This window comes from Anser anser (assembly GCF_964211835.1).
Source record: "Anser anser genome assembly, contig: HAP1_SCAFFOLD_32, whole genome shotgun sequence".
NCBI classification, from domain to species: domain Eukaryota; kingdom Metazoa; phylum Chordata; class Aves; order Anseriformes; family Anatidae; genus Anser; species Anser anser.
The window spans coordinates 3,964,868-3,991,399 of NW_028154148.1; the positions used below are offsets into that span (position 1 = coordinate 3,964,868).

Here is a 26,532-nt window from a genome sequence, read left to right on the forward strand (position 1 = left end):
AAGATGATCAAGGGGCTGGAGCACCTCTCCTATGAAGAAAGGCTGAGAGAGCTGGGGCTGTTCAGCCTGGAGAAGAGAAGGCTCCGGGGTGATGTCATTGCAGATTTTCAATACTTAGAGTGGTCTTATAAAGTGGATGGAGAAGGACTCTTTACTCAGGTAGATAATGATAGGACAAGGGGAAGTGGTTTTAAATTAAAAGGGGAGATTCCTATTAGAGGTTAGAAAGAAAGTTTTCACTCAGAGGATAGTGGGGCACTGGAACAGGTTTTCCACAGAGGTATTGGATGCCCCATCCCTGCAGGTCTTCAAGAGCAAGGTAGATGAAGTCTTGAGCAACCACGATCTCTTGGGAGGTGTCACTGCCCATGGTAGGGGGATTGGAACTAGATGATCTTTGAGGTCCTTTCCAGCCCAGGCCATTCTGTGATTCCATGATTCTATGACCGGATGAAAATAATTTTATAACTTCTTATGTAAAAGGATAAAAATAACATTATTTCTATCAATATAAAATGTTGTTAAAATATTAATAAAAATAGACTTAACGAAATCATTCTCTCATTTTCCCAAATAACCAGGTAGTCCTGTTAGGATTATTTCTAATATTATATTTTGATAATAAGTATAATGACAAAAATGATATGATAATGATCACAATAATGAAGTCATTATTGATGATGAAGAAGCATGTATAGAAATATTTTCCTCACTGCATCTTTGAGCTCCTTGTTCCTCATGCTGTAGATGAGGGGGTTCAGTGCTGGAGGCACCACCGAGTACAGAAATGACAGCACCAGGTCCAGGGATGGGGAGGAGATGGAGGGGGGCTTCAGGTAGGCAAACATGCCAGTGCTAACAGTCATAGAGACCACGGCCAGGTGAGGGAGGCACATGGAAAAGGCTTTGTGCCGGCCCTGCTCAGAGGGCATCCTCAGCACTGCCCTGAAGATCTGCACATAGGACAGCACAATGAAAACAAAACAACCAACACCTATACAGAAGCTGACAGCAGTAAGCCCAACCTCCCTGAGGTAGGAATCTGAGCAGGAGAGCTTGAGGATCTGGGGGATCTCACAGAAGAACTGGTCCACAGCATTGCCTTGGCAGAGGGGCAGGGAAAATGTAGTGGCCATGTGCAGGACAGCATTGAGAAAGCCACTGCCCCAGGCAGCTGCTGCCATCTGGGCACAAGCTCTGCTGCCCACGAGGCTCCCGTAGTGCAGGGGCTTGCAGATGGCAACGTAGCGGTCATAGGACATGATGGTGAGAACATAAAATTCTGACAAAATCAAGACAAACAGAAAGACCTGTGCAGCACACCCTTGATAGGAGATGGCCCTGGTGTCCCAGAGGGCATTGGCCATGGCTTTGGGCAGAGTGGTGGAGATGGATCCCAGGTCGAGGAGGGCGAGGTTGAGGAGGAAGAAGTCCATGGGGGTGTGGAGGCGGTGGTCACAGGCTACGGCGGTGAGGATGAGGCCGTTGCCCAGGAGGGCAGCCAGGTAGATGCCCAGGAAGAGCCCGAAGTGCAGGAGCTGCAGCTCCCGCGTGTCTGTGAATGCCAGCAGGAGGAACTCGCTCACAGAGCTGCTGTTGGACATCTGCTGTTTAGAGGCATTGGGTTCTGCTCAAAGAATAGAAAGACATTCATAATGTACAACCGACTTAGCAGAGGACAACTCCTACCATTTCTCATTTAAACCTCCCCAAATGATTCTCCACATCCAGGCAGGCATATGGCAGGTCCCTTTCCTGAGTTGTACTTGGTCCTGCCTTAGGGTGTCCCTTGGAGCAGGAGACTTTGCTCTGGGCAATGAAAGAGACAGTCCTGTCCTACAGCCAGACATAAAGAGGAATTTGGTGTTATCTCAGCTTTACTTTACTCCTAATACCAAAGACTTTTGCCGCAGTTTGTCTCACATTCAAACCAACTGATGAGGAGTGCTGTTGGGATTTTTTATTTTTATTTTGTATTTTTTATTCTAGCTGCCCCAAGACACCTGAAGGCTGCTTCTAAGTCCGAGTTAAGGCCCGAAGTCCATCAGTCCTGCTATCAGCTGCCCTCTGCGGGCATTTCTTTGATCTACAAGACAGTTGCACTCAGAAGGACATCTCAAAAAAAACATGGACGCTGCTCAGAGCAGAGGAAACCAGGCTCCAAGTGCCCATCTCCAGACCCCTCACCCTGACCCCGTACTCCCCTTCCCCCAAGCACTCCGAGGGCTCACTCCATGGGCAGGTGAAACCCCCATCCCCAGGCAGCCTGGGAACAAGAGCAGCAGCAGCACGGCCAGGTGGAGAAGCCAGGAGGAATGGCAGCGTGCTGCTGCCAGGGGAGGCAAGGCCAGGGAGGGACAGATGGACACTCAGCACACCCTCCTGTGCTGCAGCTCTGCCTGCAGAGGAGGCAGCTCCTGCTGGGGACAGCGGGGGCTTGAGGGCAGAGGCTGTGCTGGTGGCAGAGGAGAGCAGGGGGTGTCCCAGGGAAGGCGCCTGCCCTGCAGGGGATGGCAGGGAGGTGCCTGAGCCCTCCCTCGCACAGCATTTCTGGCAGCAGCTCCCTCTCACCGCCTGCCCATGTCCCTGCTGCCTGCCCGTGTCCCTGCTGGGAGCCGCTTCTGTGTCCCCACATCTCCTCCCTGTCCATGCTCACAGACCCATCCCACAAGCTGTGTGCTCAGATTCACTCAGATTCCCCTCCACTGCAGGAATCTGAAAGTACAGAATTCAAAAAAAGCTCAGATAAACTGATGCTCAGTCTTCCTCTTGAAATGCCCCCTTATAAATGACATTCTCTACAGCATCTTCTACACTTTTCTGGAAAAACAGAGATACAACTATCCCGACAGATGCTGTCAGGCATCGGATTTGCCAGCTGTAGACCCCTCTGGCAACCCCACCTGCATGGCCCTGCTGCCAGAGACTCACGGTGCCAAGAGCCTGCAGATCTGTCCTGCCACACGCTGCCCTCTGTTGCTGCGCTCCTCACTGCCTCCAAGCCCTCTCTCCTTCTCTCCTCTCCCCGTGCCACCTGCGGTCAGAGCCCCCAGCCCTGCTGCGCTGTGCACAGGAGCTGCTCCTGGGCACAGCTGTCTCTCTGCACCAGGGCCCTCTTGCCACGAGCTCTCTCTGTCCCACAAGCCCGGCCCAGCTCAGCACCAGACGCCCAGCCCAAGGCATTGGAATCCCCCCTCTGGGGGCTTTGCTGAGGAGCCCACGAACCTCAGGCACTGAGAGACAATTGAAGCCATCTCTCAACAAGTCCAAGTCAGAGGCAAGTTTCCTGCCGTGTCCCCCTGAGGGCCAGCACTGACACAGCCTCCCTTGGAGCTCGTTAGAGCAGAGCATTGGAGGCAGGGAGGACAAGCAGACAAAGGCAATGTGAAGGTGGCACTGATATGTAGGAAAACTGGATGTGTTTCACCAAGCACAAGGGCCAGGCCTTGACCGCCAGCCCCTGGGAAGGGAGATCCTTTCTCTTCACACAGTGCTCAGGGCTCTTCGTGGGGCAGTAGGAGATGGGGATGTGCATGGCTAAGTGCAGGAGAATGGTACGAGCCCTGCCTGGTTCATGGGTGGGGGCGAGGATGCAATGAGGCCCTGGTGCTTTACCGATAAGCTGTCTCCTCCTAGGCCTCAGTGGCAGAGACAACAGCCAGAGCCATGGACACAAAGCCCTGGGTCCTGTTGGGACTCTCAGCCTTGTCACAGCCCTCTGTCCTGTCTACACCAGACTGTCCTAGGGACTCCCAGACCTGCACATCTTTTCCTGCTGGCTCTAAGCCCTTGTCCGTGTGGTGTCACACCGGATCTGAGCTGAGTCTGATACCTCAGATCTTCTTGGTGGCCATGCTCGTCGTAAGGCAGCTCTGTAGGAAGCTGGCCTGTTCCTGGGGAGCAGCAGCACTGCTCGTATGGCATCCCTCGTGGTGCCCAGGCCCTCCTCCTCCTGGGCACAGCTCACTCAGCAGGGTCCCCGTTTGCCCTGATGTGGGGGGTTCCTCTTCCTCCGGTGCAGGACTGGGCTCTTCTTCTTGTAAAGATCAAGTGGTTCATTTAGGCCAAATCCTGCAGTTTCTCAAGGTTCCCCTGGACAGATGCTCCATTCTGTCAGCTGTTAATGTCTGCAGGCAGATGGCTCACCCTGATTATGCCATCTCCCACAAGGTAACAGCAGCAGGAATTTGCAGGACAGTTTGGACAATACGGCAGCAACCAGTTGAATGGTATTACAGCACAGAATCATTTAAGGGTATGGGATAGAAGGCTGCCCAATTCCACTTTTTCTCTTCTTCCTTCTCATGCATGCTGTTATTTTGTCTGGAGCTGTGTCCTATATACAAACACTGCACCATACCAGCTAATAGGAAGAAAATTGAGTCTATCCCAGCCCCAACGAGGACAATATCCACCCCATATTCCACACCATCTGCATCGTGCTCAGCTCCAGTACTTTCTAATTAATCTCCAGCACCTTTTCTCTTTTGATATACACACAGAGATATCATGCCCTTGGTCTGTGGGTGTCCTGGTGTTGTCTAGAATCAAGTTAATTTTCCTCCTAGTAGCTGGTATGATGCTGTGTTTTGCATTTAGCATGAGAAGAATGATTATCACACACTGATGACTTAGTTGCTGCCCAGCAGTGGAGGGCTGGGGGTGCCTGAGGAGCTGGGGGGGACAGAAGCAGGACAGCTGACCCCAAGTGGCCAAAGGGATGTTCCATACCGCAGCCGTCATGCTGAACAATCAGTATGGGGTGGCTGGCCAGGGTAGGGGGTACCACTGCTGCGGGACAGGCAATCACCATCACGGTCATCATCATCATTCTTCGTATTATTTGTCTTCCCTTTCTGTCCCATTAAACTGTCTTTATCTCAACCCATGACTTTTTTTTTTTAGTTTATTTTATTTTTTCCCCCTCCTCATTCTGTCCTGCATTCGCTGGGGGTGTAGCAGGGTGTGTGTGTGAGGGAATGGCTGTGTGGTGCTGAGCTGCCTGCTGGGTTAAAACACGCTCTTTTTGGTGCCCGACATGGAGCACAAAGTTTGAGCCAATGACAGATCTCACCACAGCATGTTAAAAGTAAACCTTTATAAGCATGAGTTGATTTTAATGGTTGCTGATCACAAACTTGATTTTCTTTCTTTTTTTATTTTTTTTTTTAATCTCAGGTCTGTTGTGCTCAATTTCAGAACTGTGTTGTATAGCACATTACTTACTGTATGTCTCCCCTGTCATGCTCTTTATCTTTTCTGATGGCTGCTTCAAGTTTATTCTTTTCTTGTATCGTGTAACACTGGCTTATGATATGACTCAGAAACTATTAAGAATTACACTCTTGACCTTTTCTCCTCAGGAAACCAAGCCATGGGGGAGACAAGGGGAGGACACTTTTCCCCGCTGGTTCACTCTCCCTTTCTCCTTCACCTCCCCCTTCTCCTCCAGCCTAATTACAGTAGCTCTTCAAAGCTCTGAATATCCTTGGGATGGTCAAACCAGCATGTTCCTATTGTTATGTCTCCTGCATATTTTTCAGCTTTTGTTTATGTTTAAGCAACTACTTAATGCATGCCATCCAGAGATCTGTCCAGAGGCAGGAGAGTGAGGAGTGGCAGGGACTGTGGGAGGATCTGGGCAGGCACCTAGAGCAGGGGGCACCTCCAAAGCTTTGGAACTTCATCCCTGAGACAGTACAGAATCCTAAAAAACTGCGAAATGCTTGAAAAAGTTGTGTTATCACCCTGGCATTTCCAAAGAGACACATAGCACTGCAGTGTGCTGGGTCTCGGCCTATGCTTACAGAGCCACAATCAATGATCAATGCCACTCCAACCTCTGTGACAAGCCCTGCAGCCACTCCAACCCCTCTGACAGACCCTGCAGCCACTACAGCATCTGCAAAATGCTCTGCAGCAACTCCAGCTCCTTTTATGGGCCCTGTGTCTGGGCCAGAAAACCAATCTTTTGTCTGTATCAGTTGCTCGTATATGGAAGAAAAAAGCAGTGGATATGGAAGTCAGTTTTTCTTTATTTATTTTTATTTATTTAATTTTTTTTAAGAAAGGAAAGGAACTCCTACCCAGACAAGAAAGGAGGAGAAAGAAGATGAGGCAGGCTTCAGAAAAGCTGGGCCATCATGTGAGTAGGAGGACCAAGAGGAAGAGGTCCTAAGGGCATCAGTAATCACGCGATCCCTATCCCTGTGCTGCTCTGGTGCTGGGAAAAACGGGGCCCCTCCCTGGACTCAGAGGGCAGGAAAGGAGAGATGGTGGGTACACATTGTGTGTCACCCTGTGGTTTCACCTGTGTGACCATGGAGAGGACATGAGAAAGTGGGATGGAAAATCTGCCTCAACCCTAGAGGCACGGGTACGTGAGTGGCAAGGAAAAACAACCCCTAAAAGGGGTTCTTAGAGAACTGCTGCTCCACTTTCCAGCGGGCAGTCCTGCAGACACAGTAAGGAATACTATGAGCAGGACTAGAGGGGCCCTGCCTCCAGCCAGGGGGAGGAAGGGGACCATCGGCTGTATTGGACTGTGTGGATTCGATGGCCTTCCACATCAGGCCCCCAGAAGTCTCAGGCTCCAGTGGACACCACTGCACAGCGTACCCTAGTGCCATCAAGCTGTGGAGGGGTGAACCCATTTGTATGTCTGGAGTGACAGGGGGATGCCAACACTGACCTGTACTGGAGGCTGAAGTGAGTCTAAGTGGGAAGGAGTGGCAAAAGCACCCCACTGGGACTGGCCCCGGACTCTGTGCATCCTTGGAAGAGACTGCTTCAGGAGAGGAGAGATATTTCAGGGACCCAAAAGGGTATGGGTGGGCTTTTGGCACAGCTGCCTTGGAGACGGAGGACATGATGCTGTTGTCTGCCTTGCCTTGGTCTCTCACAGGACCCTTCTGTTGTGGGGTTGATGAGGGCTGAAGGACAGCTGGTGCCAATCACTGCCACAGCCGTGCACCTCAGTCAGTAGAGCACCAACCGAGTCCGCTGACAGAGGATCGTCGTGGCCTGAAGGAAGTCATGCAGTGCTGAGTGCTGCCATGCCGGACACGGTAGAGCTTCCATGCACACTGGGATCAAAGGCACCCAAGCGTTTTGCCACAACTGATATCACTAATGCATTTTTCTCCATCCGTTTGCCAGCAGATTGAAGGCCACAGCTTGCTTTCAACCTGGCATCGACTGCCCCAGGGCAGGAAACTCAGCCCTACCATTTGCCATGGACTGATCCAGAGTGCCCTGGAAGAGGAGGAAGCTCCTGAACACCTGCAGTACATCGATGGCATCGTTGTGTGGGGTGACAGAGCACAGGAAGTGTTTGAGAAAGGGAAGAAAATACTCCAAATTCCTCTGAAAGCTGATTTTGCACTGAAAGAAATGAAGGTGAAGGGACGTGCACAAGAGATCCTGCTGCAGGCTGGCCAGGGTCAGGGGGACCAATGCTCAGGGACAGGTTGAGCATCGGTGAGGGGCTTCTCAGGGATTGCATGGTGCATCACTTACTTTGTACATATTATTCTTATTAATGTTATTATTATTATTGTTATTATTACTATTTTAACTTCCTTTTCTCTCTTCTCAAATTTGAAATCATTCACTATTGTCTGGGCCCTTGTGCTAGTTGAAACAAATACACTGTCTACACATCAGGGTCACCTTCACATTGCCTTTGTCTCCTTGTCCTCACTGCCTCCAATGCTCTGCTCTAACGAGCTCCAAGGGAGGCTGTGTCAGTGCTGGCCCTCAGGGGGACACTGCAGGAAACTTGCCTCTGACTTGGACTTGTTGAGAGATGGCTTCAATTGTCTCCCAGTGCCTGAGGTTCCTGGGCGCTTCACCAGAACCCCCCCAGGGGGGATTCCAATGCCTTGGGCTGGGCGTCTGGTGCTGAGCTGGGCCGGGCTCGTGGGACAGAGAGAGCTCGTGGCAAGAGGGCCCTGGTGCAGAGAGACAGCTCTGCCCAGGAGCAGCTCCTGTGCACAGCGCAGCAGGGCTGGGGGCTCTGACCGCAGCTGGCACGGGGACAGGAGAGAAGGAGAGAGGGCTTGGAGGCAGTGAGGAGCGCAGCAACAGAGGGCAGCGTGTGGCAGGACAGATCTGCAGGCTCTTGGCCCCGAGAGGCTCTGGCAGCAGGGCCATGCAGGTGGGGTTGCCAGAGGGGTCTTTTGCAGCTGGCACATCCGATTCCTGATAGCATCTGTCGGGATAGTAGTCTCTCTGTTTCTCCAGCAAAGGGTAGAAGATGCTGTAGAGAATGGCATTTATATGAGGAAATTTCCAGAAGAAGACTGAGGCTTGGTTTATCTTTTGGGAAAGGCTTTTTTTTTTGGATTCTGTGCTTTCAGATTCCTGCAGTGGAGGGGAATCTGAGTGAATCAGAGCACACAGCTTGTGGGATAAGTCTGTGAGCATGGACAGGGAGGAGACGTGGGGACACAGAAGCGGCTCCCAGCAGGGACACGGGCAGGCAGCAGGGACATGGGCAGGCGGTGAGAGGGAGCTGCTGCCAGAAATGCTGTGCGAGGGAGGGCTCAGGCACCTCCCTGCCAGCCCCTGCAGGGCAGGCGCCTTCCCTGGGACACCCCCTGCTCTCCTCTGCCACCAGCACAGCCTCTGCCCTCAAGCCCCCGCTGTCCCCAGCAGGAGCTGCCTCCTCTGCAGCCAGAGCTGCAGCACAGGAGGGTGTGCTGAGTGTCCGTCTGTCCCTCCCTGGCCTTGCCTCCCCTGGCAGCAGCACGCTGCCATTCCTCCTGGCTTCTCCACCTGGCCGTGCTGCTGCTGCTCTTGTTCCCAGGCTGCCTGGGGATGGGGGTTTCACCTACCCATGGAGTGAGCCCTCGGGGTGCTTGGGGGAAGGGGAGTACGGGCACAGGGTGAGGGGTCTGGAGATGGGCACTTGGAGCCTGGCTTCTGCTCTCAGCAGTGTTCAAGCTCTTCTCAGGAGAACCTCCTTAGTGCAATTGTCCTGCAGTCAAAGAGATGCCAGCACAGAGCAGCTGAATCCAATGCAGGAAAGGGATCTGCCAACTACCTGTGTGCAATTGGGCAAGTGCTATGAGGGACTTAACTGTGAAATGGGAATGGTTTTCTCAGGTCACTCTGCCATATTATTAGTGTATTTCTGTTCCTTGGGCAGGACACCATGCCCGGAGGCAGGAAATGCCCAATAGCAGCTCTGTGAGCGAGTTCCTCCTGCTGGCATTCGCAGACACGCGGGAGCTGCAGCTCCTGCACTTCGCGCTCTTCCTGGGCATCTACCTGGCTGCCCTCCTGGGCAACGGCCTCATCCTCACCGCCGTAGCCTGCAACCACCGCCTCCACACCCCGATGTACTTCTTCCTCCTCAACCTCGCCCTCCTCGACCTGGGATCCATCTCCACCACTCTCCCCAAAGCCATGGCCAATGTCCTCTGGGACTCCAGGGCCATCTCCTATCAAGGGTGTGCTGCACAGATCTTCTTTTCTGTCTTCTTAGTTGGAGCGGAGTACTGGTTTCTCACCATTATGGCCTATGACCGCTACGTTGCCATCTGCAAGCCCTTGCACTACGGGAGCCTCGTGGGCAGCAGAGCTTGTGCCCAGATGGCAGCAGCTGCCTGGGGCAGTGGCTTTCTCAATGCTGTCCTGCACACGGCCACTACCTTTTCCCTGCCCCTCTGCCAAGGTAATGAGCTTGATCAGTTCTTCTGTGAAATCCCCCAGATCCTCAAGCTCTCCTGCTCAGATGCCTACCTCAGGGAAGTTGGGGCCCTTGTGTTTAGTGTTTCTTTATTATTTGGCTGTTTTGTTTTCATTGTGCTGTCCTATGTGCAGATCTTCAGGGCAGTGCTGAGGATCCCCTCTGAGCAGGGCCGGCACAAAGACTTTTCCATGTGCCTCCCTCACCTGGCCGTGGTCTCCATGTTTATCAGTACTGGCATGTTTGCCTACCTGAAGCCCCCCTCCATCTCCTCACCATCCCTGGACCTGGTGGTGGCAGTTCTGTACTCGGTGGTGCCTCCAGCACTGAACCCCCTCATCTACAGCATGAGGAACAAGGAGCTTAAGCAAGCGCTGTGGAAATAAATGACTAGATGTGTTTCAGAAGCAATAAATTTCCGTTCTACATCTGCAGATGACTAGTAATATCAATGACTAGAAGAACAACTAATATTATATATATAATTATTTTTGTGTGTTTGTTTATTTATGAGTGTTTTCATTACCGAACTTTCTTTGTTTCAATGTCTAAAGTTGCCCATTAAAATGATATGATTCTTCTCATTCAATCTCAGAGAGTCTGTATATGAGGAGCCAGGCCCTCTGTGAATTTAAATAAAAGAAAGGAGCCCGTTGTTCCACTTCCATTTCAGTATGTACGTGATGAATGCATATACTGAGACTCTATAAACGAGGAGCCTATCTCTCTGTGAACTTAAACAAAGTGAAGGAGCCTGCACTGCCTTCCTTGTGTGACGTCCTTCCTCTGAGAGCTGCTCTGGCTCTGCAGGGGCAGTGCCATGTGCAGGGCTGCAGAGGAAAAGAGTCCCATCCCAGCAGCACGGGCAGGGAGCACCAGCGCTTGGGGCATGCCGAGCTGCTCTCTTGCCACTGCCCCCCTCTGGTGCTGAGCCCTGCTGGTGGGGTCAGGCCCGGCTGCTCCTGTAGCTTGGTGCCAGTGCTGCTGTGGGGCTGTGCTGGGACTGCAGGCAGGGACAGGCAGTGGGCACGGCAGTGGCACAGCCGGCCTCCAGAGAAGCATTTCAGTACTCAGAAAGAATCTCCTCAGGGCACTGCTTGAAGGCTGACGACTTCTTAAAAAACTGTGGTCAAGAACATTTCCAAGGAATAGACAACAAAGAGGATATTTGCCTTTCGTGTTCCTCCACTAGATCCATGTGCTGAAATCAGGGTCACAGCACGGTCTTGTAGGGACTGAGGGCTCGGCAAGGACTCACCTGCTGTTGGTTGCACCTGGCAGGCAGCGAAAACCACAGAGCCGTTAGCTCACTGCCACCACGTGAATCGAAAACAGAAGAAGTACAAGAACTCATCAGTTGAGGTAAAGTCAGTCTAATAAGAAAACAAACAAACAACAACAAAAAAAGAAAAAAATTTAAAAAATAAAAAATATAAAAATAATAAAAACAATAATAAATAAAAATAAAAATAAAAATAAAAATAAAAATAAAAATAAAAATAAAAATAAAAATAAAAATAAAAATAAAAATAAAAAATAAAAATAAAAATAAAAAAAATAAAAAAGTGCTCCCTGTTTGTCAGCAATGCCATGTTTGCCTACCTGAAGCCCCCCTCCATCTCCTCACCATCCCTGGGCCTGGTGGTTTCATTTCTGTACTTGGCAGTACCTCCAGCAGTGAACCCCCTCATCTACAGCATGAGGAACCAGGACCTGAAAGACACAATGAAGAAAATGATTCTAGTGGTAATATTTACTTAGCAATCAATTGGCTATCTCCCTTTTCTAGTTTATCTCCAGTTAATTTTTGACCTTTAGGTACGTATTCTTTAAAATTATGTTTGCAGATAAATATTTGCTTTCATTCCTCTTTTCCAGATGACCAACCCTCTGTGTGACCCACACGCTTTCTCTGAATGTGTTTATTCCTAAATGACATCTGGCCTCTGTTGTGGCATCTTGTTAGTAAAATGAAGTTGCTTAGTGCTCAGGGCTCTTCTTCCCAAACTGGAGTGCAGAAGATGCTCAGGGAATGCCATGATCAAGGCCTCACTCTTGTGCTTGGGTGCCACCTGGACACAGGGGATGGAGGGCACGGGGTGCTGGGTGAGGGAGTCAGGGCTGGACTGAGTCGTCACTGGTGGAATCCCAGTGCCCCTGGAGGCCCTGACTGGTCAAGAAGCAGCTTCCTGGGACTGAAACGTGAGAGGGCTGGCGGCATCAGGGAGGTATCGGGAGCCACCAGGATATCCTAAGGGTTCTCCTGGGATGTTGTGTGCCTTGTGTTGGGTGGGCAGCGAGTGGGTCTTCACAGTAAAGCTAAGCAAAAAGATGCACGGGCTGATGGGAGCTCTGCAATGCCAGGATACACAGCGAGGCCACAGCACAAAGGTCTCAGAGGCCTTCAGTGAACAGTAGGAAAGGGCCAAGACTGGGTGACCAGGCAAGGTCCGGGGGCTGGGGAGAGGTGGGCAGGGGCTGGGCTGGGCTGGGCAGTGCCCGGCAGAGGGCACCAGCAGCGTCAGGGAGCGGTGGCAGCATGCAGGGGAGGGCTCCCAGCAGGGCTTGGTGCTGCAGAGCCAGGGCTGGGGAAGGGAGCCCCGAGCTGCAGGGGCAGGGGACACGAGGCCGCTCGGGGCCCTTGCTGGCCTGGGCAGAGCAGGAAGGGGGCCCAGGGCATTCGTCCCCTCACCGCAGCCTACCATGACCTGCACGGTGCTCACGCAGCGCCCAGGGCCAGGCTCTGCCCCGTGGTGCGCAGGGAGAGGGCAAAACCTCTCTGAAGAAGAGGCTGAAACTGAAAACACTGCCTTCGCTGCCCCGTGGTGTGACAGGGCCAGGGTGGGACAGCTTACCTTTATTTGATGTAGTTCTTGTATAATTTGCATTGGTGATGGCACAAAAAGAGAGCTCCTTCACCAGTGATGTACATCCTTCTTCACGTTAGGACACAACTCAACGTCCTTCACTCTGCTTTATCTCACAGATGAACTGGATTAGGTCTCCTTGATTACTCTGAGGCACAATGCAGTGCTTTTTGCCTTCTGACACTCCAGCACAATGCCTATGACATTCCCTTACTCTGCGCGTTGACCTGACGGGTCCTTTCACATTTTTCACTTTCAAAACCTCAGTTGTACAGGGACCATTATTAAAGTGGGGCAAGCTGATGGGTCCTGCCTCAGCCATTTGAAGCATGCTATACTTGAGTTTTGAAGCTTGAGCTTGCTAAAGATGACCCAGGAATCTAAACGGATGTTCATGTGTCTCGTAGGAAAAAGGGAAAGTATCATCGTTCCCAAAGGCCATTTCAAATCTAGGTCAATCCCAGGAACACACTGAACTAGGGTGTTGTCTTTGAAGGGGTTTCCTGTGCTGGGCTGGGCTGCAGTTGCAGGGACAAAGACCACTGCTGGCAGTGGAGGTGCCCTGGGAACTCCACCTGGCTCCACCTGATTTTCCCAAAGGGCTCTGGTCTCCTGCAGGTCTTTTCTGACATCTGCTGGTCCAGGGAAGTGCCTCAAACAAAATGGGGCCACAGGAGGTTTTCCGTGGTTGCTTGTGGTCGGATAGCAATATTCTGCCCGAATACCCAATAAATTCTTTAGTACTCAATTAATAAAGCAACTACTCATCAGCTCAAATGATTCAATCCCTTCCATTAAATGTCTCACGTGAATAATTTCTATCATGAAGAAATTTTCAGGATGTATATTCAGGACAGGAGAAGAAATCCTGGTGTTCGCCTGTACTTGCTTTGTCATCACTTTCTATCATGGTGTGCTCCCTCATCTTCCAGGCATGAAACCAATCTTGATTACACAGACCCTGCCGAATGTTCCCTTGCCAGCTGCCTGTCTGGACCCATGCACTTCCCATGGTTCTCCTGCTTTGCCCTCCCCTTACTCTTGGATCATTCAGACCGCTCTCACCAACCCAGTTGCTGCTTTGAGTTTCAGTGAGTTCCAGCTCGCCCATCTCTGAGCAGTCTGTCTACTGGTTTCCTTAGCAAGAAACTCATCATTTCTCATTGAATTACTATGGTATGGATTAATATTAATACTATGATTTTAAATTTCCTATTAATCAGTGTAAAATATATCGTGTACAGTCATTCTTATGGGAAGGATAACATAATTGGAGGCAACAAAATGAGGAACTTGAAGTGTTTTTTTTTTTTAAATTGCAGCATGATTTCCTGTTATTTGTTTTTAAATAGGAAAACCCCTGTTCTTCCTACCTAAGCAGGGCTTCAAAGGAGTAACCCTAGACCAATATCTATAGGGAAATGATGCTCCAAACTGAAATGCAACAAAAATCAGCCTTTACAATGAGGAAAGATTTCTATTAGATGCTCTTTGAAATCTTCCTCCTTAACTACGCCATGAAAGTTCTCCAGTTAGCTGCACAAGTCCTGAAGACTTGAAGAAAACTGTGGGAGAGATATGGCTGCTTAGGACTTTCTCTGTTTTAATGAGTTCCGTGGTGTATTTTAGTGCTGACACTACTAAGCTTGGGTAGTGAGAGGAGAATGATGCAACTGCTTGAGAAGGTAAAGTCAGGAGGAAAAGTTGAAGTGATTTGGAGTATTAATGGGCCCCACTGAAGGCTGTTCCTAACAAAGCCTCCCCAGGGACTTGTTAGGGCAGATAATTGGAGGCCATGATTGCAGAGAGGCAAAGCGCTGTGCTGAGAAAAGTCTTGGTTGGTTTTGGTGAAGCAGAAGGGCCAAGGCCTGACCCCAGCCCCTGAGAGGGGAGATCCTGCATCCCCCCGTCTGGCTCAGGGCTCTTCTTGGGGTCTGTATGATGTGGTGGGCAGTGTGATGCCACGAGAAGAACTTCATTAGGACACCTGTCCACCCCTGCACAGGGTATCAAGGAAGCAGTGAGGCCCCATTGCAATGACTATACTGTTATAAATTACTCTTTTAGCCAGAAAGAATTAGTTTATTGAGTAAGCGATCAGCAAGCAAAACAGCGCTGGGCGGCCAGGGAGTCCATGCTCCTCCAAACGGTGCGTGCCCCCCCCCCCCCCCTTCGCAGTACCCTTTTATCACCAGGTTCTTCCGGGGTTACGTAGCCCCCCTTCCTGGTACTGCGGCTGCGTCAACTGTTGCTAGCGGGTCATCTCCGGTCCCTCCGGTGGTCGCACGGATGAAGGCAGTAGTCTTCCCCTGCTTGGTATGTGGTGTTTTCCCCTCCTTAATTGGTCAGGTTGGTTTGTCTTAAGATAGGGCAGTGGGTTATCATTTTTCCAATTACATTGTTTACACAAAGTTCTCTCAATCTTCTGTCCGAGACAGCAACAGGCTGGGTGCCTCACAGTTCTTGCCGCCACCTGGGTGACTCCCTTTGTTCCTTCTTAATATAGCCATGGGAAATAATGAACAAACATGCTTTATACATCACAATCCCTCCTTTTTCTTTTTGTTAGTTATTTTGTTCATTAATTCCTGGTATGCCTGACTAGTAAGCATTAACATTTCAGCAGTTTCAGCATCCTCATCCGTAGTTATGGGTTCATATTTAGCACGGATATGCATCAAATGCGTTGCCTCTAAATGGCTTTTTACAATCGCGATTACTCGGTTAAAAACACATGGTCCAAAGGTTAGCCCTAACACTAATAACAACAAAGGTCCTGCTATTGTTGACAGCAAAGCTGTAAGCCAAGATGAATAATTAAACCAAGATTCGTACCAATTCTGCCTGGCTTCATTTTCTCGTTTCCTCTTTTCCAATCCTTCTCTGAGCTTCCTCATTGTATCCCTCACTACTCCAGTGTGGTCTGCATATACAGAGCATTCTTCTTTCAAGGCGGCACATAATCCACCTTGTTGCAGAAATATCAGATCTAGTCCTCTACGGTTTTGCAAAACAACTTCTGATAGTGACCGTACCGATTTTTCCAGGGCAGTAATCGACTGTTCAACTTGACTTAAGTCTTCACATATAGCCACACATAGGGAGGTGAACTCCTGGCTTTGTCTGACCAGAGAGACAACTCCAGTGCCCACCCCGGTACCTCCCAGAATTATCAACGTTGCCAATGTTACAGCCGTGATTGGTTCTCTTTTTGTTAGATGGTACTCTGCTACCGTGTGCCATGTATATACGTACTCCTCAGAATGGTATAGAATTCTTGGTACAATTATCACCTGTATACAGAAACCTTGAGATACATTAAAGAGTTCAATGTGCCATGTATATACGTACTCCTCAGAATGGTATAGAATTCTTGGTACAATTATCACCTGTATACAGAAACCTTGAGATACATTAAAGAGTTCAAGTGATAAACAAGGGGTAACACCCATCGATGAGCAGACCCATTGTTGTGGTTTAACCCGGCTGGCAGCTAAACACCACACAGCCGTTCGCTCACCCTCCCCCCTCCCTCTCTGGGATGGGGGAGAGAAACGGGAAAGTGAAGCCGGTGAGTTGAGATAAAGACAGTTTATTAAGACAGGAAAATAATAATAACAATAATAATAATAATAGTGATAATGGTAATAGTATTAACAATAATAATGTGTAAGAAAACAAGTGATGCACAATGCAATTTCTCACCACCCGCTGACCGATGCCCAGCCTATCCCCGAGCAGCCGGCCCCCCCCACCCCGGCCAGCCACCCCTATATATTGTTTAGCATGACGCCAGATGGTATGGAATACCCCTTTGGCCAGTTGGGGTCAGCTGTCCTGGGTCTGTCCCCTCCCAGCTCCTGCTGCACCCCCAGCCTGCTCGCTGGCAGGACAGAGCAAGAAGCCGAAAAGTCCTTGGCCTGGTGTAAACACTGCTCTGCAACAATTAAAACATCAGCATGTTATCAGCGCTCTTCTCATCCTAATCCAAAACATAGCACCCTACCAACTACTATGAGCTACTTAACTCTGTCCTAACTGGAACCAGGACAGATATCCACCCCTTATTCCATACCATTTATGTCATGCTCAGGTTACACTCTGTCCAATACATTCTAATTAATCACCATTTTCATCTATGATATATAGCAATCATGGTAGTGATGACATACAGTATTATATAATAATTAACATACTACAATTCAACTCATGGGCTATTCTCACCCAGTATCAAATCCCCTTGAGGTACACACCGGACCTCCCCATCCTTTTGCATTACCCACCAAGTGCATCCAGGTCCCTGAGCAAAAGCAATTCCACGAATGGGTTTGCCTTTTCCTGAGGCAGGAGTAGCCCAGACTGTTTTACCCAGCATGTTTCTTTTTTGCTAGTTGGTGGAGACATAGCTGTTATCTTGTTGATCACATCCATTGGGATTTGACGACGTCCATCTTGCCATTTTATTCCTAAAAACTGGATCTCTCGTGCAGGTCCTTTAACTTTATTCTGTTTTATGGCAAAACCGGCCTTCAGAAGGATTTGGACTATTTTCTTCCCTTTCTCGAAAACTTCTTCTGCAGTGTCACCCCACACAATGATGTCATCGATGTACTGCAGGTGTTCAGGAGCTTCCCCCTGCTCCAGCGCAGACTGGATCAGTCCATGGCAAATGGTAGGGCTGTGTTTCCACCCCTGGGGCAGCCGATTCCAAGTATATTGGACTCCCCTCCAAGTGAAAGCAAACTGTGGCCTGCACTGTGCTGCTAGAGGGATGGAGAAAAATGCATTAGCGATATCAATTGTGGCATACCACTTGGCTGCCTTTGATTCCAGTTCATACTGGAGTTCTAGCATGTCCGGCACTGCAGCACTCAGTGGTGGCGTGACTTCGTTCAGGCCACGATAGTCCACTGTTAGTCTCCACTCACCATTAGACTTTCGCACTGGCCATATGGGACTATTAAAAGGTGAATGAGTCTTGCTGATCACTCCTTGGCTCTCCAGTTGACGAATTAGCTTATGGATGGGACTCAGGGAGTCTCGGTTGGTGCGATATTGCCGCCGGTGCACAGTTGTGGTAGCGATCGGCACTTGCTGTTCTTCAACCCTCAGCAACCCCACAACAGAAGGGTCCTCTGAGAGACCAGGCAAGGTAGACAACTGTTTAATGTCCTCTGTCTCCAAAGCAGCTATGCCAAAAGCCCAGCGGAACCCTTTTGGGTCCTTGAAATATCCTCTTCTAAGATAGTCTATGCCAAGGATGCACGGAGCATCTGGGCCAGTCACAATACGGTGCTTTTGCCACTCATTACCGGTTAGACTCACTTCAGCCTCCAATACAGTTAACGGCTGGGATCCCCCCGTCACACCATAAATACAGATGGGCTCTGGCCCTTTATAGCTTGATGGCATTAGAGTACATTGTGCACCGGTGTCTACCAAAGCCTTATACTTCTGTGCGTCTGACGTGCCAGGCCATCGAATCCACACAGTCCAATAAACTCGATTGTCCCTTTCCTCCCCCTGGCTGGAGGCAGGGCCCCTCTAGTCCTGGTCAGAATCTTCATTTCTGTGTTTAAAGGACTGCCTGCTGGAAGTTGGAGCAGCAAACCTTTCAGAGAACTCCTTTTTCCCAATTGTTTTCTTTTGCAATTCACGTACCCGTGCCTCTAGGGTCGCAGTAGATTTTCCATCCCATTTTCTCATGTCCTCTCCATGGTCACGTAGGTAAAACCACAGGGTGGCGCGGTGTGTGTGCCCACCATATTGTCTTCCTTGCATAGATGAACGTTTACCCCTAATAGCTGAGACACTGGTTTGTACAGGTGGGGAGGAAAATAATCTCTCTTCAAGTTGGTGGATCTTTTCAGAAAGTTTCTCTAAAGCATTCTCTTTTAGCTGGTGGACACTGGTTCGTTCAGGTGGAGGGGAAGATAAATTCTCTTTAAGTTGGTGGACCTCTTCAGAGAGTTTCTCCACAGCTGAGACACAGGCCTTTAGGGAAGAGGAGAGATTTCCTTCGTACTGCCGGAGTAATTTAGCCACGTCATTCACTGTGGGATTCTCCTCCGTTTTCCAGGCTAGTATTGCCAATGAGTTGGCATATGATGATGGGGCACTCTGTACAAACTTCCGCCACATGGGTAGTGTACACCGGACTGCATCTGGATCTGCGGATGTTTGTTCGTCGTCTAGGTCCTTATAAATTACTTCCCGTACGGCTAATTCCCTCAGGTACTGAATTCCCTTCTCCATGGTGGTCCATTTGCTTGGTAAACATACAAGTTCTTCCTTGAAGGGATACCTTTCCTTCACAGCTGACAGGAGACGCCTCCAGAGGCTGCGAGATTGTGCCCCATCTCCAATTGCTTTGTCAATGCATGCGTCCCTAGCAAGGGATCCCAGCCGCCTGGCTTCCTTGCCCTCCAATTCCACATAATTGGCTCCCGTGTCCCAGCACCGGAGCAGCCAGGTGACAAGCTGCTCGCCTATACAGCGACCAAAATCTTTTCGCACATCTCGTAGCTCACGCTGGTATAGAGTCCGGGTAATTACTGTTGATTTTTTGACATCCTCATCCTCATCTTCAGTCTTCTGCACCTTTGATGGCCGGTGTAGAGTCCGGGTAGTTACTGTTGATTTTCCGACATCCTCATCCTCATCTTCAGTCTCCTGCACCTTTGATGGCTGGTATGGAGTCCGGGTAGTTACTGTTGATTTTTCGCCATCCTCATCCTCATCTTCAGTCTCCTGCACCTTTGATGGCCCAGCCTCGTCTTCACTACGCCCAGACTTAGCAGAAGACTGTCTGCGTTTTAAACGACCTGAGCCTCTATACCATTTTTTCACCTTGTCTACAGGGGCAACTTGCACTGCTACAGCTCGTTTCTCTGACCCAGACACAGGGTCTGCCACAGGGGTTGGAATACCCTCTGCGGGGTCAACTTGCACTGCTACAGCTCGTTTCTCTGACCCAGCCACAGGGTCTGCCACTGGGGTTGGAATACCCTCTGCGGGGTCAACTTGCACTGCTACAGCTCGTTTCTCTGACCCAGACACAGGAGTGGGAGCAGCTGCACGAGCTGGGGCAGCTGCAGGGGCTGGAGCCGGAGCGGCTGCAGGGGCTGGAGCCGGAGCGGCTGCCGGAGCCGGAGCTAGGTTGCTAGTAGCATCAATTGCAGCTCGATAGGCACAAGCCAGACCCCAGCACGCTACAGTGATTTGTGTCACTTTGGAACTGCCAGAGTCATGACACCTTTTTTTCAAGCATTCTGCCAGCTTTTTAGGATTTTGCAGTTGTTCAGGGGTGAATGTCCAAAACACTGGAGGTGACCACTGCTCTAGAAACCTGCCCATATCCTCCCACACTCCCTGCCACTCGCAACTATCCCGCCTCAAGACAGATCTCCGGATGAGATTCCTAAGTAGTTGTTTAACCCTCCACAAAATCTGAAGCGCATTCAGGAGACATAACAACAAGAGCAGGCTGGTCTGAGTATCCCAAGGATATTCAACATCTCGGAGAACCACCGTAACTAACTCGGGGGATAAGAGGGTGGTGGTGGTGAAGGAGAAAGGGAGAGTGAACAGGTAGGGAAACATGTCTTCCCCTGTCCCCTTCACAGATTGGCTCCCTAACGAAAACAGGCAATAGGTGTAATTGCTAATAGTTTCCGAGATATGGGTTCCAAAGTATAGAGTCGACGTCAGTGCTGAGTACAAATACCAGGTTAAAGTCGTGACCAGATATTTCATCATTTCATAAGCCATTGCTACACCGCACAGTACCATAACAATCTTAAACCAGGGTCCGGAAAGGATAAACAGTGCAACAGGGAGCACATACAGAAAGTAACGCACCATAAAACTCAATTTGGAATACAGGTACAGCAGACTGGAGATTAAGGCAATCAACATCGTGACTAGCAACTATTAAGCAGGTCCAATACTTATACCAATTTTAGTTTAACACACTCTGGTCAGATTTGTCGATATCTCAACCCTTCGGGCCCCACGTTGGGCGCCATAAGGACTGTTGTGGTTTAACCCGGCTGGCAGCTAAACACCACACAGCCGTTCGCTCACCCTCCCCCCTCCCTCTCTGGGATGGGGGAGAGAAACGGGAAAGTGAAGCTGGTGAGTTGAGATAAAGACAGTTTATTAAGACAGGAAAATAATAATAACAATAATAATAATAATAGTGATAATGGTAATAGTATTAACAATAATAATGTGTAAGAAAACAAGTGATGCACAATGCAATTGCTCACCACCCGCTGACCGATGCCCAGCCTATCCCCGAGCAGCCGGCCCCCCCCACCCCGGCCAGCCACCCCTATATATTGTTTAGCATGACGTCAGATGGTATGGAATACCCCTTTGGCCAGTTTGGGTCAGCAGTCCTGGGTCTGTCCCCTCCCAGCTCCTGCTGCACCCCCAGCCTGCTCGCTGGCAGGACAGAGCAAGAAGCCGAAAAGTCCTTGGCCTGGTGTAAACACTGCTCTGCAACAATTAAAACATCAGCATGTTATCAGCGCTCTTCTCATCCTAATCCAAAACATAGCACCCTACCAGCTACTATGAGCTACTTAACTCTGTCCTAACTGGAACCAGGACACCCATCTAGCGTTATTTGCGGGTATTAACCATTTTTCTTTACCTCCTGGTGTAATCTTCTTCATAATACTGCATAGATGGAGCTTCTCACTAGGGATCGTACCTACACACCTGCCATTCCCAGTTACTTCCGTCAATGTTATTCCCACATCCCTTCCCCAATTGCATTGTGGAGGGTTGGTTTTACTTGAATGGGTGGCCTTTCCCAGATCCCCAGCGGCGTTGTAATATGGAGGCCTTATATCAAGACATAACCAGCGAGGTCTAGGTACGTTTGGATTTGTTTGATTCAGTAAGTAATAACTAGCATTCATGATTCTCCACATGTTATTCTCAGTCATCTCTTCATTTTTAATTTCATATTTTTGACCCACTGATTTATTAATAACCTTTAGTGGTTTTGGGCTATTAGCAGTTTGTATTTCAAAAGCTTGTCTATGTTGAATCCTTAAAATACTCCCTGACAGTTCTTGGTTTGGTCCCACCCGTTGGGGGTTCTTAGCCTCTTCTTTCTTTATATACATTATCCCTCCCCTGTCAGCTCCAGATTCATAAAACCTGATTCCCCAACGTTGTCCCAGGGTCCATCTTTGATCCCCCGGTTGGGTTACATTGATGTATGTGAATTTGCAATCTGACCTGGAGTACTGTAGACCTCCGCCATGGAGGGTGGTGTAGTGCCGTAGTTCACCCTTATAATTACATCCTGGTGGCCCATATCCCACCTTCAAATATTTATCTGCTCCAGCTCCGGGATTCCAGTCTGTGGCGATAGTCTCACAACCCCAATAAGCACAAAAGTATTCATTTGGATAATTACAATACGGCTTTCCCAGGTTAGAACTTGGGCACATATAGAAGCTTAATTGACCAGAACACGTTTGCTATATTTTTGCCCCATGTCACAAGGTCACACAGTGAGACCTTAAAGCTAGAGCCTCCAGCAGTAGTTATCTGCTGCACAACATGGTGATCTTCCCATCTAATTAGGCTCCATGTAAAAGGTTTATGAGGGTGCGCAGACCTAGGAACAGTGAAAACAATCACACCTATTACTATGTATCGCAAAAAGTGGATAGGGCTCATTTTCCGGAGTTCTTTACCTGGTCACACAGTTCCCCACCGTTTCACTCTCTGCCTCGCTTGTCAGTTCGGTTGCGGCAAAGTACAAGGTGCAGGTTCTTCTCGGCAGCAGTAGTGTTCTTCAGGGGAGTTTCTCGGGTAGCCTCTACACACTCTGTCATCTTCTTAGCACAGAAGGACGCTTAACCCCGAGAGCTGAGACACTGGTTTGTACAGGTGGGGAGGAAGATCAGTTCTCTTTAAGTTGGTGGACCTCTTCCGAAAGTTTCTCCACAGCCGAGACGCAGGCCTGTAGGGAAGAGGACAGGCTTCCTTCCCACTGCTTTTGACTTGCCTATAGTGAGAACATTATTTTCTGTAGGAACAGAACATTCTCACAATTTCCACTTAGTGAAAGTAACACTAATGCCACCAGTATCTATCCAGATCTGTTTCTACTTACCACAAGACATCATCTGAGTTCACATTAAGGCACCTTTTTCACACAGGCTGTTGTTCCATCTTAACAAATACTTAAGAACATTCTTCAAAGTCAGGCTCACCTGTAAACACTTGAGCTTCTGAGTTTGTTTTTTTTTATTGTTATTTTATTTTATTTTTAAGGGCTGGAAAGGGAGCTCAGAACCCATGTAAGTAATTTCACTGAAAACAGACAAGGTGAAGGAAGTACTCAAACTCCTCAACATCAAACAACTGTAGAACCCAGGAACACTTACCTGCCAGCTTCTGAGCTTGAGTCACTTCCCAACTACTTCACAGTGAAGTCGTACCACCAGGGTTTTACTACACTGAGAAGGCACCACCAACATAGCTAGCTCCTAGAGTCACTAAAACTATTTCACAGAGATGGTAGAAAACATGAAGAAAAAGCAGCCTATGGGGAACACTGAGTCCATTGCACCACAATAGAAACACACCCTAAATAACACAAGCCTCCAACTCCCCTGGGGAGGCAATTCCCCACCACTCCTCATGCTTCCTATAGAGCAAAGGTCAAATGATCCACACCTGGCAGATTTCACTTAACAAGGGTGGAGCCAAGAGACCTTGTGGAATAGGCTCATCTTCCTGGCTTCAGTCTTTGAAGGTCAATCGCTCCTTATCACTAATAGAAATAGCCTGAGAAGGGGCTTAGTGGTTAGAGTTGACCTAATGAATTAACTACAAATGGTGCACAAGGGTCACATTTCTCTTAGTCATTCTGTGAGGAAAATTAGTACAGAGCCTGTTAAAATCAATCAATCAATCAATCAATTTATAAATAAATAGAAGAAATAAAAGGAAAAAGAAAATGACCTTAAAGGCAAAATTGTTATCACAGATTTCCTTCTGTCTAGTCATGGCAGATAAAGAATATAGCAATCAGAATTACTTTTCTTGACGTTAATGTTATTTAAATTTGCTTTTCTGAGATCTCTTCTTTCTGTAGGACTTTTCAAAATCTAGCCCCGTGACCTCTGACTACAGTATTTACTTTGACTGACTCTCATGTATAAATGCCAGGATCCGGATCCTCACTCACTATTCAGGTCAAGGGCTGGGCTGAAGGTTTGGGCTTTAATTTGGTTACATGCCTACATTGCTGTTTCCTGGCAGGTCATGGGAAGGAGATTGGCTGGCTTGGGGGAGCTTATGTACATGTGGCTTTTAGGCTGCAGCCAAAGTGTTCCTCTAGATCTGGAAGTCTGAAGAGGGTTGCAGTCTCCAAGCTCAGATACAACCACAGTTTAGTCTGGCGCAACTGATTTTTGTGTTCCTTACCCTAGCTGTTCCTTCACCTCCTCTTCAGAGACAAGGACACGCATCTCTTTCGTGCTCCTTCATTAGGAAACAAACCAGGAGAGATTAAAGCCTCTTTCTTCAAGTCAGTAAGATACTGGGCTCCAAAGATGGTGAAGGGCCTAGAAGGGAAGACGTATGAGGAGCGGCTGAGGTCACTTGGCCTGGTCAGCCTGGAGAAGAGGAGGCTGAGGGGAGACCTCATCGCAGTCTACAGCTTCCTCACGGTGGGGAGTGGAGGGGCAGGCGCCGATCTATTCTCTTTAGTCACCAGTGATAGGACCCATGGGAATGGTGTCAAGCTGAGGCAGGGGAGGTTTAGGCTACACATCAGGAAGAGGTTCTTCACCGAGAGGATGGTCGCCCACTGGATCAGGCTCCCCAGGGAACTAGTTACTGCACCAAGCCTCTCAGAGTTTAAGAAACATTTCGACTGTGCACTTAGTCCCATGGTCTGAATTTTGGGGTAGACCTGTGTGGTGCCAGGAGCTGGACTTGATGATCCTTATGCATCCCTTCCAACTCGGGATATTCTATGATACTGTGATTATTTTTTTGCGACTTATTCCCATTTTAACAGCACAGATGCAGCTAACTGCTTCTGGAAGACAACTGAAATAACTTCTTCAGTGCGTGCTTGAGCTCCTGGTTCCTTATGCTGTAGATGAGGGGGTTCACTGCTGGAGGTACCACTGAGTACAGAACTGACACCACCAGGTCCAGGTGTGCGGAGTAGATGGAGGGGGGCTTCAGGTGGGCAAATGTGGCAGTGCTGATAGAGAGGGAGACCAAGGCCAGGTGAGGGAGGCACGTGGAAAAGGCTTTGTGCCGGCCCTGCTCAGAGGGCATCCTCAGCACGGCCCTGAAGATCTGCACATAGGACAGCACAATGAAAACAAAGCAAAGAACACCTAAACAGAAGCTAAATGCAATGAACCCAACTTCCCTGAAGTAGTCTGAGTCTGAGCAGGAGAGCTTGAGGATCTGGGGGACTTCACAGAAGAACTGGTCCAAGGCATTACCATGGCACAGAGGTAGTGAAAATATATTAGCAGTGTGCAGCACAGCGTGCAGAAAGCCACTGCCCCAGGCAGCTGCTGCCATCTGGGCACAAGCTCTGCTGCCCAGGAGGCTCCCATAGTGCAGGGGCTTGCAGATGGCCATGTAGCGGTCGTAGGCCATGACTGTGAGAACATAAAATTCTGCTCCAATCAAGAAGACAAACAGAAAGATCTATGCAGCACACCCTTGATAGGAGATGGCCTTGGTGTCCCAGAGGGCATTGGCCATGGCTTTGGGGAGAGTGGTGGAGATGGATCCCAGGTCAAGGAGGGCGAGGTTGAGGAGGAAGAAGTACATGGGGGTGTGGAGGCGGTGGTCGCAGGCTACGGCGGTGAGGATGAGGCCGTTGCCCAGGAGGGCAGCCAGGTAGATGCCCAGGAAGAGCCTGAAGTGCAGGAGCTGCAGCTCCCGCGTGTCTGCGAATGCCAGCAGGAGGAACTCAGTGATGGAGCTGCTGTTGGACATCTGCTAATTCTGGTCATGAGGTCCTGTGCAAGGAGGACAAAGGCAGTGATAATGTACCACAGGCATATCAGAGGAAAACTCTCCATTTTCTCACTTAAAATCACCCAAAATTGCCCATTTCCAGGCAGATATTTTGAAGGTCTCTTTCATTGATTCTGCCTGAGAGTGTCTCTGGGAACAGGGGACTCATCTGTGGGCAATGGAAGAATCAGTCCTGCACTACAGCCAGAGGTAGTAGCATGGTAGTAACATGGTAGGAACATGGGGTAGTCTCAGATTAACTTTACTGCTGATATCAAAGAGATTTCTCCAGTTTTGCTCCCAGTTCACCCAACTGCAGAGCAGAGGTGTGGAGATTTAGTTATTTAATTGTTTTGTATTTTTCGTTCTCGCTGCCCCACCACACCTGAGGAGTGTTTCTAAGGCATAAATCCTGGGCGTTCTGCTGCACTCCAAGTAAAACCTTGTGGATCCTCAGAGGCAAAGAGAATGTCCCTTTAGTGCAGAGTGTCCCACAGAGACGACAGCCAGTCTGTCCATTAGTGCTGGTCTGAGCTGTGCTGGCATCTCTTTGAGCTACAGGACAATTGCACTAAGGAGGTTCTCCTGAGAAGAACCTGGGTACTGCTGAGAGCAGAAGAAGCCAGGCTCCAAGTGCCCATCTCCAGACCCCTCACCCTGTCCCCATACTCCCCTTCCCCCAAGCACCACGAGGGCTCACCCCATGGGCAGGTGAAACCCCCATCCCCAGGCAGCCTGGGAACAAGAGCAGCAGCAGCACGGCCAGGTGGAGAAGCCAGGAGGAATGGCAGTGTGCTGCTGCCAGGGGAGGCAAGGCCAGGGAGGGACAGACGGACACTCAGCACACCCTCCTGTGCTGCAGCTCTGCCTGCAGAGGAGGCAGCTCCTGCTGGGGACAGCGGGGGCTTGAGGGCAGAGGCTGTGCTGGTGGCAGAGGAGAGCAGG

General features: G+C 49.5%; 2 protein-coding genes and 1 pseudogene across 3 annotated transcripts; 1 reads left to right on the forward strand and 2 right to left on the reverse strand.

Moving 5' to 3' along the window:
• Positions 1 to 671: 671 nt before the first annotated feature.
• On the reverse strand, positions 672 to 1,697 carry LOC310890567 (olfactory receptor 14C36-like; the record flags this gene model as incomplete). Its single annotated transcript, XM_083852889.1, has 1 exon — positions 672 to 1,697. Exon 1 carries the CDS (start codon positions 1,602 to 1,604, stop codon positions 672 to 674), a length of 933 nt encoding a protein of 310 aa, XP_083709015.1. The 5' UTR covers positions 1,605 to 1,697.
• Positions 1,698 to 8,870: 7,173 nt separating this feature from the next.
• LOC310890672 (olfactory receptor 14C36-like) lies at positions 8,871 to 10,080 on the forward strand (the record flags this gene model as incomplete). Its single annotated transcript, XM_083852983.1, has 1 exon — positions 8,871 to 10,080. Exon 1 carries the CDS (start codon positions 9,175 to 9,177, stop codon positions 10,078 to 10,080), a length of 906 nt encoding a protein of 301 aa, XP_083709109.1. The 5' UTR covers positions 8,871 to 9,174.
• A 10,886-nt stretch (positions 10,081 to 20,966) lies between these two features.
• LOC310890599 (olfactory receptor 14C36-like) lies at positions 20,967 to 26,315 on the reverse strand (annotated as a pseudogene). The gene is made up of 2 exons (XR_014589257.1): positions 22,977 to 26,315; positions 20,967 to 22,594 (listed from the first exon to the last, which is right to left on the reverse strand). The product of XR_014589257.1 is annotated as an olfactory receptor 14C36-like (transcript).
• Between the last annotated feature and the right edge of the window lie 217 nt (positions 26,316 to 26,532).